At 43.8% G+C, this 15,997-nt stretch overlaps 2 protein-coding genes across 7 annotated transcripts in view; one reads left to right on the top strand and one right to left on the bottom strand.

Annotated features, from left to right (window-relative positions):
- Positions 1-15,997, bottom strand: part of IDE (insulin degrading enzyme) — a 103,334-nt gene that overhangs the window by 75,038 nt on the left and 12,299 nt on the right. For all 6 annotated transcript variants that reach the window (XM_005301287.5, XM_065553522.1, XM_005301284.5 and 3 more), the window contains exons 2-4: positions 9,774-9,958; positions 7,939-8,146; positions 5,991-6,160 (exon numbers count right to left, since the gene is read on the bottom strand). In XM_005301287.5, coding sequence (XP_005301344.1) covers positions 5,991-6,160; positions 7,939-8,146; positions 9,774-9,933 — 538 coding nt within the window. In that variant the 5' untranslated portion in view covers positions 9,934-9,958. The remainder of the gene's footprint in view (positions 1-5,990; positions 6,161-7,938; positions 8,147-9,773; positions 9,959-15,997) is intronic.
- On the top strand, positions 1,187-3,327 carry LOC135972903 (uncharacterized). Its single transcript, XM_065553535.1, has 2 exons — positions 1,187-1,763; positions 2,758-3,327. Exons 1-2 carry the CDS (start codon positions 1,187-1,189, stop codon positions 3,231-3,233), a joined length of 1,053 nt encoding a protein of 350 aa, XP_065409607.1. The 3' UTR covers positions 3,234-3,327.

Raw genomic sequence — 15,997 nt, 5'->3', positions numbered from 1 at the left:
CTTAAATCTCTATTGTACTAGCACAATTTGCTAACTAATGTACTTATTCATTTGAAATTATCAAAAAAAGCTCTGTAGTAAAGTGCAGAAAAGTAACTTCTGTGAAGTGAATCTAATCAAGCCTCTCTTTCCATTTTAAAGCTTTTCTGTTTTACGTACATGGAAACAGATAAATAGTATCTAAACTCAAATAAATTTTTATAAATGTTAATTTGAATTTCTCCTCAGCTGTTAAAGGGCATCTAAGGAGCAACAAACCCTGTAAAAGCCATTTAGCCACCTGATCAGTGTATTTATCCAAAGCCTCACTTTTCTTAGCCATCTAGCGGCAAGCAGCGGCGCGGGCGAGCGATGTGCTGGCCCCGGCTTCTCGACGCCCCCATTGACCCGGGACGGCGAACCGCAGCCAGCGGGGGCCGCGATCGGCCGAACCTGCCACGTCAGCAGATAAATAAAACTGGCCCGTCCGCCAGGGTGCTTACCCTGGCGAGCCGCGTGCCAACGTTGCCGACCCCTGCTCTAGATTTTGTTTTGGTGCTCACATCCATTAATTGCGCCAGTGCTTTGCTGAGCTTTCCTGATTTACTACAAACTTCTGTTTGTCCTCCCATTGCAACAGTTGTTAGCAAAATGCTATTTGGCTGCTGGCAATTTAAATTCTCTTCATCCACTTTCTCTCTCACACAATGATTTACAGTCCCAACTTGGGTGAGACACTTCCAGTCATTACAAAAGAATCGTCTACTGCTGAAATTATCATCATAAAGGCTGTGTCATCACCAAACTCCTAGGCCTGGTCTACACTAGGCGTTTATGTCGAAGTTAGCGCCGTTAAATCGAATTAACCCTGCACCCGTCCACACTGCGATGCTATTTAGTTCGACATAGAGGTCTCTTTAATTCGACTTCTGTACTCCTCCCCGACGAGGGGAGTAGCGCTAAATTCGACATGGCCATGTCGAATTAGGCTAGGTGTGGATGGAAATCGACGCTAATAGCTCCGGGAGCTATCCCACAGTGCACCACTCTGTTGACGCTCTGGACAGCAGTGCGAGCTCGGATGCTCTGACCAGCCACACAGGAAAAGCCCCGGGAAAATTTGAATTTGAATTCCTTTTCCTGTCTGGCCAGTTTGAATCTCATTTCCTGTCTGGACATCGTGGCGAGCACAGCAGCACTGGCAACGATGCAGAGCTCTCCAGCAGTGATGGCCATGCAGTCTGTGAATAGAAAGAGAGCCCCAGCATGGACTGATCGTGAAGTCTTGGATCTCATCGCTGTGTGGGGCGATGAGTCCGTGCTTTCCGAGCTGCGATCCAAAAGAAGGAATGCAAAGATCTACGAGAAGATCTCTAAAGACATGGCAGAGAGAGGATACAGCCGGGATGCAACGCAGTGCCGCGTGAAAATCAAGGAGCTGAGACAAGGCTACCAGAAGACCAAAGAGGCAAACGGACGCTCCGGATCCCATCCCCAGACATCCCGTTTCTACGAGGCACTGCATTCCATCCTCGGTGCTGCCGCCACCACTACCCCACCAGTGACCGTGGACTCTGAGGATGGGATACTGTCCACGGCCGGTTCCTCAGACATGTTAGGGGACGGGGAAGATGAGGAAGGAGATGAGGAGGGCGAGGCAGTTGGCAGCTCTCACAACGCTGATTTCCCCGACAGCCAGGATCTCTTCATCACCCTTACAGAGATCCCCTACGAAGCGTCCCCAGCCATTACCCCGGACACAGAATCTGGTGAAGGATCAGCCAGTAAGTGTTGTAAACATCTAAACATTTATTTTTAACAAAACAGGAATATTAACAATTAAAAGAATGGGTTGTTCATGATTAGTGTGCCCTAGGCGCTTAACGGTTTAGTAAGGGGCAGTGCAAGTTTTGAAAAGAAATCTAGCAATGTCCGGTTTTCAGTGATTGTCCTGCACAAGCCGCTCTACTGTGTATTCCCTGCTACTGCAGCTACAGTAAAATGCGGTCTATATGTGCGGGGATAGAGCAGTAATCCTCCTGGGACATCTCGATGAAGCTCTCCTGGAGGTAACTTGAAAGCCGTTGCATGAGGTTCTTGGGGAGAGCGGCCTTATTGGGTCCTCCGAAGTACGACACGTTGCCGCGCCACGAGATTATCAGGTACTCGGGGATCATTGCTCTGCACAGCAGGGCGGCATACGGCCCTGGTCTTTGGAGGCTTTCCCGGAGCATTCTCTCTTTGTCGCTCTCGGAGATCCTCATCAGGGTGATGTCGGCCATGGTGACCTGCTTTTAATTAGGTAGGGGAATGTTAGTGTTGGGACTGCTTTCCCGTTCCTTTACAGAACTGTCACCGCTGGTTTGCAGCCACGCGGTGGAGGCGGGAGAGGGGCAGCCGAAAGGGATCGTTCCCGGGGACAGCCGCGAGGGGGTGGGACAGGGGCAGAGTTCCCGCTTGCCGGATTGCTGGCAGCAGGGACTGACATTGATTTAAATGTGAAATGAGGCCAGTGGTAATATAAAAGTTTTAAACTGCCACAAGTGTACGGCTTACCATGTCTGCCTGCAACAGAAATTCCGTTGTGCTGCCTCGCTTCTCAAATGTGCTGTTCAAGACCCCAGGCACAGAATGCGAAGGCCGAGAATTCGACCTTGTGCTGAGTGCGCATGTGAAAGGTGCTGTGCATGGTCTTGTTCACAGAGAAAGACTATGTTCTTTGTTCACAACTACATTTATCTTTCAGAGGAATTCACTCCCTTTTTCCCATTTCCACAGCCCCGTCTGCGACTGTCTCACAACCTAGCCTGGAATCACACTCCCAGAGGCTAGCGCGGATTAGGCGTAGGAAGAAGAGGACACGGGAGGACATGTTCTCTGAGCTTATGGCCTCTTCCCAAGCCCAGGCAGCACAGCAGACCCAGTGGCGGGAGAACTTGACCCGAATGCACCAAGCCAACATGGATCGGGAGGAGAGGTGGCGGCAGGAAGACCAGCAGGCGACTCTAACGCTGCTTGGACTACTGAGGGAGCAAACGGACACACTCCGGCGCCTTGTGGATGTTCTGCAGGAACGGAGGCAGGAGGACAGAGCCCCGCTGCAGTCCATCTCTAACCGCCCTCCCCCGCCACCAAGTCCCATACCCACCTCACCCAAAGTGCAAAGAAGGAGAGGCGGCAGAGTCCCTGCTAACTCTCACTCCACCCCTGCAGAGAGCTCTAGTAGCAGAAGGCTCTCATTTCCCAAAATTTGAAAAGTTCTTTCCTTCCCGCCTGACACAAGCCCACGTCCAAGTTTCACCTCCCAATGCCATGTGTAGTTGATAATAAAAAATTCGTTTCTGTTAACTACTGTTTCAATCATGTTCTTTTGGAGGAGGAGGGGAAAGGGGGTTGGAAATTGGACAGGACAGTCTCCTTTGGCAGGGTACATAGTCGGGGGCAGGCACAGCAGCAGGGCACATACACAGTGCAGTGATGCAGTGACTAGTTGCCCCGGTTAGTCTGGGAGGTTGTTTTGATGTAATGTTGGGGGGGGTGGGTTGCTCTGTGACTTTGTGGCGGGGGAGGGCAGTTACAGATCTTAAGCGCCGGTCCTTAGACAGGATCACAGAGCCACACAGCATGGGATCTGTAACCGTCCTCCCCCTGCCACAAAGTCAAATAGACCTCCCATACACACAGTCCCGATCAGGAGGGGTGACAGGCTCCGTTGAAACAAGCATCCCACCGCAGCGGAGCCTGTCAATCCTTGAGTTTAGAAGCTGCATTCGCATCACAACACTAGACCCGCCCCGCACCACAGTCTGCGTCCCAGTTTTAAAAAATTCCCGCTAAAACAGTATTAAAGAAAACGGTGTGCTTTAACAAAGTAGAACTATTTTTATTTCGACACGTGTGTTGGAGGGGGGGTGAAGGGGGTATGTAACTGGATAGGATAGTCAACATTACCTGGGTAAAGAAACGGGGGCAGGTTTAGCTTCTCAGTACACAAACTATAAAATCACAGGTTACCCTGCTCACTCAGGAACTTTGCTTTCAAAGCCTCCCGGATGCACAGCGCTTCCCGCTGGTCTCTTCTAATCGCCCGGCTGTCTGGCTGTGAGTAATCACCAGCCAGGCTATTTTCCTCAACCTCCCACCCCGCCATAAAGGTCTCCCCCTTGCTCTCACAGAGATTGTGGAGCACACAGCAAGCTGCTATAACAATGGGGATATTGGTTTCGCTGAGATCACAGCGAGTCAGTAAGCTTCTCCATCTCCCCTTGAGACGGCCAAAAGCACACTCCACCACCATTCTGCACTTGCTCAGCCGGTAGTTGAAGAGTTCTTTTTCAGTGTCCAGGGCGCCAGTATAGGGCTTCATGAGCCAGGGCATTAGCGGGTAGGCTGGGTCCCCGAGGATGACTATAGGCATCTCCACATCCCCAACAGTTATTTTGTGGTCCGGGAAGTAAATACCTTGTTGCAGCCGTCTAAACAGACCAGAGTTCCTGAAAACACGAGCGTCATGAACCTTGCCCGGCCATCCCACGTAGATGTTGGTAAAACGTCCCCTGTGGTCCACCAGTGCTTGCAGCACCATGGAAAAGTATCCCTTTCGGTTAATGTACTGGGTGGCCTGGTGGTCCGGTGCCAGGATAGGGATGTGAGTTCCATCTATGGCCCCACCGCAGTTTGGGAATCCCATCGCTGCGAAGCCATCTATGATCGCCTCCACGTTTCCCAGGGTCACTACCTTTGGCAGCAGTACATCAACGATTGCCTTCGCTACTTGCATCACAACAACCCCCACGGTAGATTTGCCCACCCCAAACTGGTTCGCGACTGACCGGTAGCTGTCTGGCGTTGCAAGCTTCCACAGGGCTATGGCCACTCGCTTCTGTACACTCAGTGCAGCTCGCAACCGGGTGTCACTGCGCTTCAGGGCAGGGGACAGCAACTCACAAAGTTCCAGGAAAGTTCCCTTCCGCATGCGAAAGTTTCGCAGCCACTGGGATTCATCCCAGACCTGCAGCACTATGCGGTCCCACCACTCAGTGCTTGTCTCCCGTGCCCAGAATCGCCGTTCCACGGCATCAACATGACCCATTGCCACTGTGATGTCCTCGGCGCTGGGTCGCCTGCTTTCTGACAGGTCTGTGCTACTCTCAGACTTCAGGACATCACCGCGGTGCCGTAGCCTCCTTGCCTGACTTTTCTGCATCTGCCTCAGGGAAACCTTTATGATAAGCTGCGAGACGTTGAGAGCGGCCACAACTGCAGCGATGGTCGCAGCGGGCTCCATGCTCGGAGTACAGTGGCGTCCGCGCTGTCAATGACTGGAAAAGCGCGCGAACTGTTTTCCCGCCGGCGCTTTCAGGGAGGGAGGGCGGGAGTGATGGACGGATGACGACAGTTTCCCAAAAGCACCCTCGACTCATTTTGTTACCCAGAAGGCATTGCCGGCTACACCCAGAATTCCAATGGGCAGAGGGGACTGCGGGAACTGTGGGATAGCTGACCACAGTGCACCGCTTCGAATGTCGACGCTATCACCGTTAGTGTGGACGCACAAAGTCGAATTACTGTCCTTAGTGTGGACACACACGTTCGACTTTGCAATATCGATTACAAAAATTCGATGCAAGTAAAATCGAACTACTCTCGTAGTGTAGACAAGGCCCTAGTCTTGTATCATTTTGTGCCATTTGTTGTGTCCAGCTCTTTTTTTAATCCATTGTGTGGAAGATGTAATGAAACATCACAACAAACGTGTATGGAGGAAAAAAGGAAATTATTTTCAGTCCTATCTTCACCAATTTTACATAAACAGTCTCAGCATGGATTTTATGCAGAAATCTGGGCATTTTTGCACCCAGGGAGAGCAAGCAAATTTGCTCCCTCTACTGTTTTTTTCATCTTCTTCCACCCCATTCTTCCACTCCGCAGGCTGCCGCACTTGCCCCACCCTGGTTACAGCCCTGATCTTATGTCAACTCTAATAGATGGGTGATTCTATTCTAACAAACCTGTTCCAAATTTACTGAAGGGATGATTGGGATTTCCAGTAGCTTTCTCCAACTGAAACAATCGCCAGGCATCATTCATTAAATTCTTTTCATGCTCGGAATCAACAGCATTCACCTCCCTCTCCTTGCAGCTCTCATCAAACAGAGGGCATAGGAAAAACTGGGCAAACCTAAAAGAAAATTTTACAAATTTACACAACTAAAATGTAAACCTTTTCCAAGTCAGGATTATTGCACATAAAAAATAAAACAACAACAAAAACCAACTCTCAAACCATGAAGTCTGAAAACTCATGTAATGTTTTAATTTGTTGTTAATTAAGAGTATAAGACTAGAACCTCAGAACTCCTGAAACCAGTCCTGGCTTTGCCACAGACTCGCTGTGTGGTTTTAGTCAAATCACTTAATCTCCTTTTTCTCAGTTTCTCCATCTATAAAATATCAACAATGACTTACTTACCATAGAAGAGTGTTGTGAGAATCCAACGCTCTTGTTAATACAGTGCTGTGCACCCATGGAGAATGTCAAATGTTTATTTTTTAATATTTACTGAAGGTTATATAAATATTATACAGACTTATACAAACCTAAGTAAAACCAAACAAAACACATAAACCTTGATCTGTACACAATGCCGTAAATGATATTTATATATCACATTATATCACTCACTATAAATGCATTTCCTATAACTGATGCAACTCAGCCCATAAAATAATTTCAGTCTTTCATTTTATCATTCATTTAATAACCAAGATGTTCATAACATGCTACTTTTGTCATTTCCATCTAAAAATCTAACTATTCACCATCATATGATCTTTATTATTATAGCCCTAGGAGGCCCCAACAGAGATCAGAGCCCCATTGTATTAGGCATCATTCAAACACATAATAAATAAGGCTCAGTATTTGTCACGGAAGTCACCATTCCGTGACTTTCCGTGACTTCTGCAGCAGCTGGTGTGCCTGGCCCGGGGGCCACTTGAGCAGCTCGGGCAGCCCCTGGGCCAGTTGCACCGGTTGCTGCTGGGGCAGTCTTGGGTCCCCCCGTCCCCCAGCAGCAGGAGTTTGGGTGGGGCGGGGGCTCAGTGCTGGGGTGCAGGGCAGTGTTTACCTGGGGGGTAGCTCCCCGGAAGGGTGACAGCAACTTCCCCTCCCTCAGCTCCTAGCTCCACTTGCTGCCTCTGCCCGCAGGCACTGCCCCCGCAGCTCCTATTGACCGTGGTTCCCAGTTAATGGGAGATGTAGAACCGGGGCTTGGGCCGGAGCAGAGGAAGCACATGGAGCTAGGGTCGCCGCTTCCCAGGAGCCGGGTGGGAAACCTGCCCCAGCCCCACCAACTCCCCCCCCCCCCCGCCCCGCCAGGCCGCCCTCCCCTTCTCAGCACCCACAGCGCTCCCCAGACTGCCCTACCGAATCTCTCTCTCCCCGCCAAGTTTTAGTCGGGGGTATATAGTAAAAGTCATGGACAGCTCACGGGCCGTGAATTTTTCTTTATTGCCCATGACCGGTCCATCACTTGTACTAAAAATACTTATGACTAAAATGTAGCCTTAATAATAAAAGATTCCCTGCCCAAAAAAGCTTACAGTCTAAATAGACAAAAAGGTAGGAGAAAGGAAATAATATTGTCTCCATTTTATAGATAGGAAAATTGAGGCAAAGAAGGCCTGACTCAAAGCTTATTAAAAGGTAATGGAAAAACTACTGCATTCAATCGAGCTTTGGATCACATCTTAAATGATTTGCCCAAGATCACATGGAAAATCCATGCCTTAAACACAAGTCAACTCTTAACAGTCAGTGCTACCAACCCCACCTATAATACAAGATGTAACACTGTCAGCAAGAGTTCAACATATAATTATGATTTTGTTTGAGATATCACAAATATCAACCCAAAAAACCCCTCAGAAAACTAGAGGTAACAGAAATCTGTTTACCTGTCCAATGCACCTTCTAGATGTTCATGTGACACATCAAAGTAATAATTGGTATGTTCTCCACTGGTGAAAGCATTTGAACTTCCTGCATGCTCACTAAGAAACTGACTGTACTCATTCTCTTTTGGGTACTTCTTGGTTCCCAAGAACAACATATGTTCACAAAAATGGCTAAGCCCAGCAATGTTTGGGGGGTCTGATAATGATCCTGCAGAGAAAAATACACATTAAAGAAGTCATATTATAATATGCATAGTCTTAAAAATAAATTTATATTATACTAGTGTGCAATCAATTATATGAATTCTGTAGTTATAAAACTCCACTTAACTCCAGCCGCACAGTCACAGGAAGCCAAACCCAATGTTCAAAAGAGGTATTTCAAAATTAGCAACTTGGTCATCTTGAGGGCTCAAACTCGGTTTCTTCCTTTTGGACCAAGCTAGGGTAGGCTCACTGTACACCCGTGATTCCTAAATTGAGGCCCATGGACCATTTTTAGTCTGTAGAGAACTGAATGATCATATGGTTCTGGTTTCTCCTCTTTGTTTCCAGCAGCTACACTGCATTAATAGGCAGCTAACGATGCACTAAATGCTTTCCTGATATTACATTTCCATGCAAGCCATTGCTGCAATTTCCACAAGGTTGCTATGCAATTGTGAATAGAAGGGAGAGGTGTCACTTCAAAAGGGAAGGAAGGTAGTCCATGAGAAAAAAAATGTCTATTAAGATGTGATGCACACTATGAAAAATATTGATAACCTCTGCTATAAACCCTGAAATTCATGTATAAGATTTCAGCATTGGAGAGGTTAGCTAGCTACTCTCTGAAGTGTGTAGATATGAAAAAGTCTAGACACTGATTTGTAACACACATCTTTCCTACAAGCTATGGTATGTGTAAAGAGAAATATCTTAGACTTTTCAGATCTCGGAAAAGATTGCTTTTCTGTTACTGTAAGAGTCAGAAGCAGATTAACTGCCTTTGTTTTTCCACCCCGGGCACTTTATGTCCACACTCTAAGGGCTTGTCTACATGGGAACACACTCAGGAAAGTTATGATGAATTAACTAAAGGTGTAAAGTTAATGTGCATAAATTTAAGACCATTTAAAATTGTGTGTGGATGCTCTAATTCAGAAGAAAAAAGTGATTTAATTCTCTGTAATCCTCCAGATTAAGCTAGAGTGAACTAAAGACACTTTACGTCTGGATGGGAGCATCCACAGGATGGTTAAAGGAACTTTAATTTATGCACATTAACTTCACACCTTGAGTTAATTCACCTTAATTATCCTGAGTGTTCCTGTGTAGACAAATACTGCCATATCAGAGATTAAAGGTTTTTCCTCTTGGCACATTATGCTGCTTTTCTTGCCCATACTCATTACAATAAACATGCATGAAACAAAAATCTAGAATGGTAGATAAAGCAAGAGAGAATGATTTCTCCATCTTTTTTTTTTTTTTTTTTTAAATAAATGGTACCTTCAGAATGTGGAATCATATAGTTAAAATTACAAGTCTGACTACTGACTAAGCATGTGTTACATCAGGAAAATTTAACTAGCTCTAATAATTTCTAACAGGATTTATGGAGAAATAAAACTGGAACTCCCAATAACAGAAGGTTGTGCAACCTGCTGAAAACAACTCCTGTAAATGCTACCATATTTTGTGCTATGTACCATCAGTTTATTTGCAACTAAAATATTTAAATTAGTGGCACACTGAAAGTAGGTCAGATTCCTTTTCCTCACAGAAACATAGTGCAGTAATTCTTTGCAATGCAAAGCCCGCGGAACAGAATACAAAATGAATTAATTAAATACCTATGTGTACATCAAGTGCTGCTGAAGACTTATCTGTGGTGGGGTCGCAGATGAGCATTGCTTTGATGCCATTTTCCAGTTCTAGTCCACGATATTCTCGCTTATCCTCAGGTGATTTGACAATTTCGTTTGCTATTCTCTTAATAGCTGGATTGCTCATTTTGTTATGGGTATTCTTCTGAAGCCTAGAAGGAAACAGTAGAAATTCAAATTCCTAATTTATATTTAAATAACTAACTATCTCAAGGATAAATTGTGAGGAAAACCTAATTCCCTGTGCAGAACCCTTAAAACCTGTCCTGTATGCCGAATTGTGGTCCAGATTCAAAGAGATGCTGAGCATCTGCAACTCCCATTAAAATCAGAAGATTTCATAGGGGAGTCGATCACATCATTGAATCTACGGTCACTTCCACTCTCACAGTAATTAAAAATTAATAACTTAGCATCAAAGATACACGTCAGCCACCCTATTCAACTATAATAAAAAAAATTAAAGGCTACAATGTAATCTTGCCAAATCCATCTTCAACCTATAGAAAAATATTTTAAACCTCTTTGTGTTTATATTGAAATTTTACAAAAATCTACACTTAAAATCAAAAGAAAAACATTAAGTAATAATAGGTATGTTTACTATCATGAAGACTACTACTATGCTGTCATAGACTGCCTTTCATCCTAGGATCTCAAAGCACTTTTCCAAACAGTGTTAACTCAATTTTACAGATGGGAAAACGGCAAGCGGCGAAGGGTTAAATAACTTGCCCAAGGTTTCACAGTAAATCACTGGCAAACTGAGGAACAGATCCAACCTTTCCTGTTCCCCAGGTTCCTCTAATTCAACTGCCTAGTTCTTAAAAACTACTTTTAGAGTTCACTAGTTCTAGAGTGAACAGTAAGCAAGCCTCTGGGTGTGGCAGCAATATTTTGAAATGTTTAACACCAAGTGAGATTCTGGAATAACATTCTCTTGTTATTTTAAATTTTAGGCAAACTGCCAAAATAAAAATACAAGACATCCCAATCATGAATCCTGATTTTAAAAAAATAGCTTAATTTTATTTGAAACCACATACTTCTTAAAAAAAAAAAAAAAAAAAAAAAAGCAAATCAGAGAAATGGGAAATGAGAGAGTAATATTTGAAGCCAAGCACCGTGCAGTCAGGTAGTAAATTTCCACATGTAACTCTGCCAATGAATCTTAATCCTGCTTTACAAGATAAATGTTTCAGTGAAGGGCATGTTCCTAAGAGAGAATGTCAAACAAACAACATTTTTGTCTGTGGCACAACATATTGGTAAGTGACCACCAGAGACTTGTTAATAGCTAGCGAACTAAACTCGCTTGGGAGCTAAACCAGATTTGAGCCTAAGCCTCCAGATATGATGAGCTTGTGTAATAAATCTTTGTTTATGGTAAAAACTGCTTTAAGTATAGTTCCATCAGAAGCACAATATATGCTATTTCAAGCGTTTGACAGTATTGCTGCTCCTGTCTTCAACTCACATTGGGCATCACAAAAACAAAAGCCAAATTCATTTATTTTCAGACGCTTTAAGATTGTATAGTGTAAGGCACTGAAATGACTGACTAAAATTAGTATATTTTATATATAGAATATTATGTAGCTCCCCACACATTTACTGTGGAATGTCTTCAATCATGACATTTATTAGGCGAAATACCATTCGGTTTATAAAAAACAAACAATTTTTTAACTAGCTTTCTTGTGATCTGTGCATACCAACTGATTTTTTTAGAATATTAATAGACTTCAGAAGTGAAGCTCTGGAGGTGAAAATTAGAGTGCTTATTTAAATAAAACACCACTAAATGGAAGACAACTTTAAAGTTCCCCTTTCTACAGGCATACTGGTATAGAAAAGTGGTATAGGTCATCATTCATCTAGGATTACCTCCCTTCCACAGAACGGTGATGGCCACCTTGGCGCCAGCTACATGTGTAATTTACACCACTGGTGTAATAAATATTGTGGGTAGCCGATGATGATACTTTGAGCATCACAATGAGGTGAATGTTAACACCTCCAGAATCGGAAGGATTCAAAATGCTCTTAGGCTTTCTAGAACAAGGCCTTTACTGTATGTTTCTAACAATGAGTAGTCCTTGTGGCACCTTAGAGACTAACAAGTTTATTTGGGCATAAGCTTTTGTGGGATATAACCCACTTCATCAGATGCATGGAGTGGAAAATACAGTAAGCAGGTATAAATATACAGCACATGAAAAGTGTGGGGGGGGTCAGTAATAATGAGGCCAATTCAATCAAAATGGATGTGGCCCATCCCTCTGTTGATACTCACACCTTCTTGTCAACTGCTGGGAATGGGCCACATCCACTTTGACCCCCACTTGGTAAGGCAACTCCATCTTTTAAGGCACTATGTCTCCAGGTCAAAAATCTAGAAATACAGACCCAATTTATATCCTGGCTGAGACTATTAGAATATTTTTTAGTTCAATAGCCCTTATAAGCTGACGTATAAAACAACACAGCACATCTGCAGAAAGGAAAACAGAACCAAACAACTCAGCCTTTCAAAGACATTACACGAGAGATTTTAAGACAACATATAATGCAGTCTATATTTTGTATGATTTTAAAGTTACTTTATTTACTAAACTCAGTGAGCCAAAAGTAGTTAAAATTATATTTAACATATTCTGGGAGGAAAAAAGTGAACTAATTACGCTATTAGATGGTTAACAACAAGTAAATTATTTACATTCCTCACGTCTTGATCAGTTCAATAGGAAAAGTGTTTTTAAATGGGCAACAGACAGCACAATAAGATATGCTTTATAGCCTCCTCTTTTCCAAATTCCAGACTCTAACCAGCGTTCCCAAGTTGTGGTTCATAGAGCACTTGCTGGTAGACCACAAAGTTGGCTTTTCACATGGTGCTGTCTATCCTGCTTGTTTCCAGATTCTAAATTGTATTAAAATACAGCTAAATATATATATTTTTCTAATATTACTTTTCACTGTAAGCAACTGTTGCTGTCACACAAATGTTACATGATTACAAATGGAGGGAAGGTGGTCCACATGACTGAAAACAAGAGGGGGGAGATTGTCCATCAGACTCTATTACAGCATGGCTCGCACTATGAAAAAAATTGATAACACCTGGAAACTCCTCAGGCCTTTCATAGTTAATTTAGTGGTGGGATTTTAAACCATTTCAGAACATCAGTGGAAAATCCACAATCTTCAGATTATTCAGTGTCCAAGTCACCATCTTGTGGTGGATTTTTTATTTCAGTCAGTAGAATTCTAATGTAGTAAAAGAGCTAAAAGTATTACAGGGGCAGTACATGTTATGATCGGAAAAAATTAATAATTAAAGAGCCAAAAATTCTGCAAGTTTAGAACATTTAATTCCACTGAATTCACTATAATTGGTCATAGAGACTGCCCCTGAAGAACTGTAAAAATTTCAGGGGACCTATCCTAGAAATACTGCCTTTGTGTGCGTGTTTAATTAAAACACAGGATTTTCTTATCACTAGCAAACTTAGAATCAGTTATTTCTCCCTTCTCTCTGCTATATTTTGTAAAAATAATCCATTTTGAACAATAAAATCAAAAGTTTTTGACTAGAACATAAAGATTAGGATTCCCTTACTGGAGCTATTAATGATTAGATTTGATTTTATTACTGTGACATATCGAGGGTACAATCCAGACTAATGAGTGGCTGTGTCATCCCTGCTCTCTAACCTGGGACGCTTTGCTTTGCTGCTGTAGCCTCCAGTCTGGACTGCTCACAACCTCCAGCATGCAGTTCACTCCCAGCCATGTCTGAGGATGTGCTGCAGCCAGCCACACCTTGGCTCTTACCCTGGTTATACTGCAGGATGACCCCAACATCTCCCACCCAACAGGGTCCCAGAGCTCAAGCTCCAGCCCGAGCCCAGGAGTCTACACAGCAGTGAAACAGCCCCGCAGCCTGAGCCCCACGAGCCCAAGTTGGCCAGCATGGGCCAGCCAAGGGTTTTTTCCTTGCTGTGTAGACATACCATCAGTCAAGTAAGGCAACAACGTGAGCATCAGATGCTGGAATACCTGAAACTTACGAAAACAACCTTCTTTACTCCACTCCCATTGAAAGCTTTATACAATAGTTGAGGTGCCCTTAAATAAGGGCAAAACTTTACTACTCTATAGTTTTAGATAGAGATACTGAATACAGAAAGCATCAGAAGAGAATAATTAAAATCAGTATACTTGTAAACAACAGTGAGGAACATGAACTCTTGCAAGCATGTAGGAGATTACTTTGTTAGAAAGTAAAGTTTCTACTAGCAAAACGGCACTATCACATTACAAATTATAAAACAGTGTTTCATTCTAATATCCATGTAAGCATTAACAAACCCACAGAAATAGCAATCCCAGTCTCTAAATTCTAGTTTAAAACAACACTAACCATCTACCAAATTTTATCCTGTACAATGGCTGAGCTGGTTGTGCTCAGGGTTCACAAGTTATCCCATAATTGCCTACTGCATGGGATCATCCTCGGAAATGAAGCAGCTAGTACTGGCCACTTGTCAATGACTGGATATGAGACTATATGGACCACTGGTCTGATCCAGTATGGTAATTCCTATGTTTCTTGTTATGCCTCAGTATTATTAATGCTATGCTATAATGCAGGGGTCGGCAACGTTCGGTACGCGGCTCGCCAGGGTAAGCATCCTAGCGGGCCGGGCCAGTTTATTTACCTGCTGACGCGACAGGTTCGGTCGATCGCGGCTCCCACTCGCCACGGTTCGCCGTCCCGGGCCAATGGGGGCGGTGGGAAGCCGCAGCCAGCACATCCCTTGGCCCACGCCACTTCCCGCCGCCCCCATTGGCCCGGGACGGCGAACCGCCGCGAGTGGGGGCCGCGATCGGCCGAACCTGCCGCGTCAGCAGGTAAATAAACTGGCCCGGCCCGCCAGGGTGCTTACCCTGGCGAGCCACGTGCCGAACGTTGCCAACCCCTGCTATAAGGCATACAGACTGCTACAAAAAAACCTGACTTCTAGTTCACAGAATTACAGGACTAATTAGACATGCTCCTCAGCAACTGGGTCCCTCTTACATAAAAGCAATCCTGCTCTATTTGTTAAATACTTGAAAATTCAAACAGTACTTAACATCAGTTCAATCTGTTATGCCAGACAACGGGGAATATAGAAAAATAAAGGAGGCTCCTGAACACCTTGATTTCACCTTAACTATTCAATTAATAAACAGTATGCATTCTATCCTTTTTAGTTAAATGTATGTCTAATTCGGTTTCAGACTTCAACATGCTGGTTGCTTACTGGTGCATTAACCTTGGAAGTGTGTTCCACACACTTTCTACCCTGTGTTTGATGACTATACACCTGATTTTTTTTTTTGTCACCTGCTACTTCCTTATTATTTTTAACCCACCCCCTCAAGTCATGAGGTTTTATCATTAGCTTTAATGATTCATCTACAATGGTGACTCATGAAATGCTATGTCCACTGTGAAATCCCATACATTTCAACTGATACCTTGTGAAGGACCACAGAGTATACTGTCATAACAACAATTCTCTGTTTCTATCTCAAAATTGGGTACAGTGAGCATTACTCCCCACTCCCATGTTCTAAAACAGTTAGTTTCAAATCAAAGGATTGATCTTGCATGCCCTTACTCATCACATCAATAGGCCTACTAGGAAGAGCAAGTTGTACTTACGCTGGGGTTCGTAGGATTGGGCCCTAACACTTAAGCAGGATAGGAAATAAATCCATTACAAAAAAAAAAAAAAAAAAAAAAAAAAAAAAAAAAAAAACCAAACCTGCACACACCCAAAACATAACCTGCTGCACCAAACCCAACTCACGAAAAAGCCAGAATAAATAGATAGTGTTTCCCCTTCCTCTCTCCTCCCTCCCCCCACACCCCAAATACCTGGAAGGTCAACAGACTTGGGCTTATATTTCATTTGTCTTTTTTATTTGATGAGGCAAGTGCCGTCCACCAAGAATACTAAGCCTCCTGGGTGCTGAATAAATTATTAAAATATAACCCTTGGAGAGAAGAAAACATATATGGAAAATCAATGGAAAAGGCAATGGAAATATGTTTGAACATTTTTACAATGAAATCAGTGTAAATAAAAAAAGGATTGAAAAAAAATTACCAGGTGTGAAAAGGCATTTCCTTACTT

This window comes from Chrysemys picta, chromosome 7 (assembly GCF_011386835.1).
Source record: "Chrysemys picta bellii isolate R12L10 chromosome 7, ASM1138683v2, whole genome shotgun sequence".
NCBI lineage: Eukaryota > Metazoa > Chordata > Testudines > Emydidae > Chrysemys > Chrysemys picta.
The sequence above is the reverse complement of the archived record's forward strand: the minus strand, read 5'-3'. Positions and strand labels throughout refer to the sequence as shown.

What these genes read in the sequence shown, in the direction of transcription:
- LOC135972903 (XM_065553535.1), top strand. Translation starts at nt 1,187, where the DNA reads ATGCAGAGCTCTCCAGCAGTGATGGCCATGCAGTCTGTGAATAGAAAG. An exon ending in ATCTGGTGAAGGATCAGCCA is followed by an intron (nt 1,764 to 2,757) that starts GTAAGTGTTGTA and finishes CCATTTCCACAG; the next exon opens with CCCCGTCTGCGACTGTCTCA.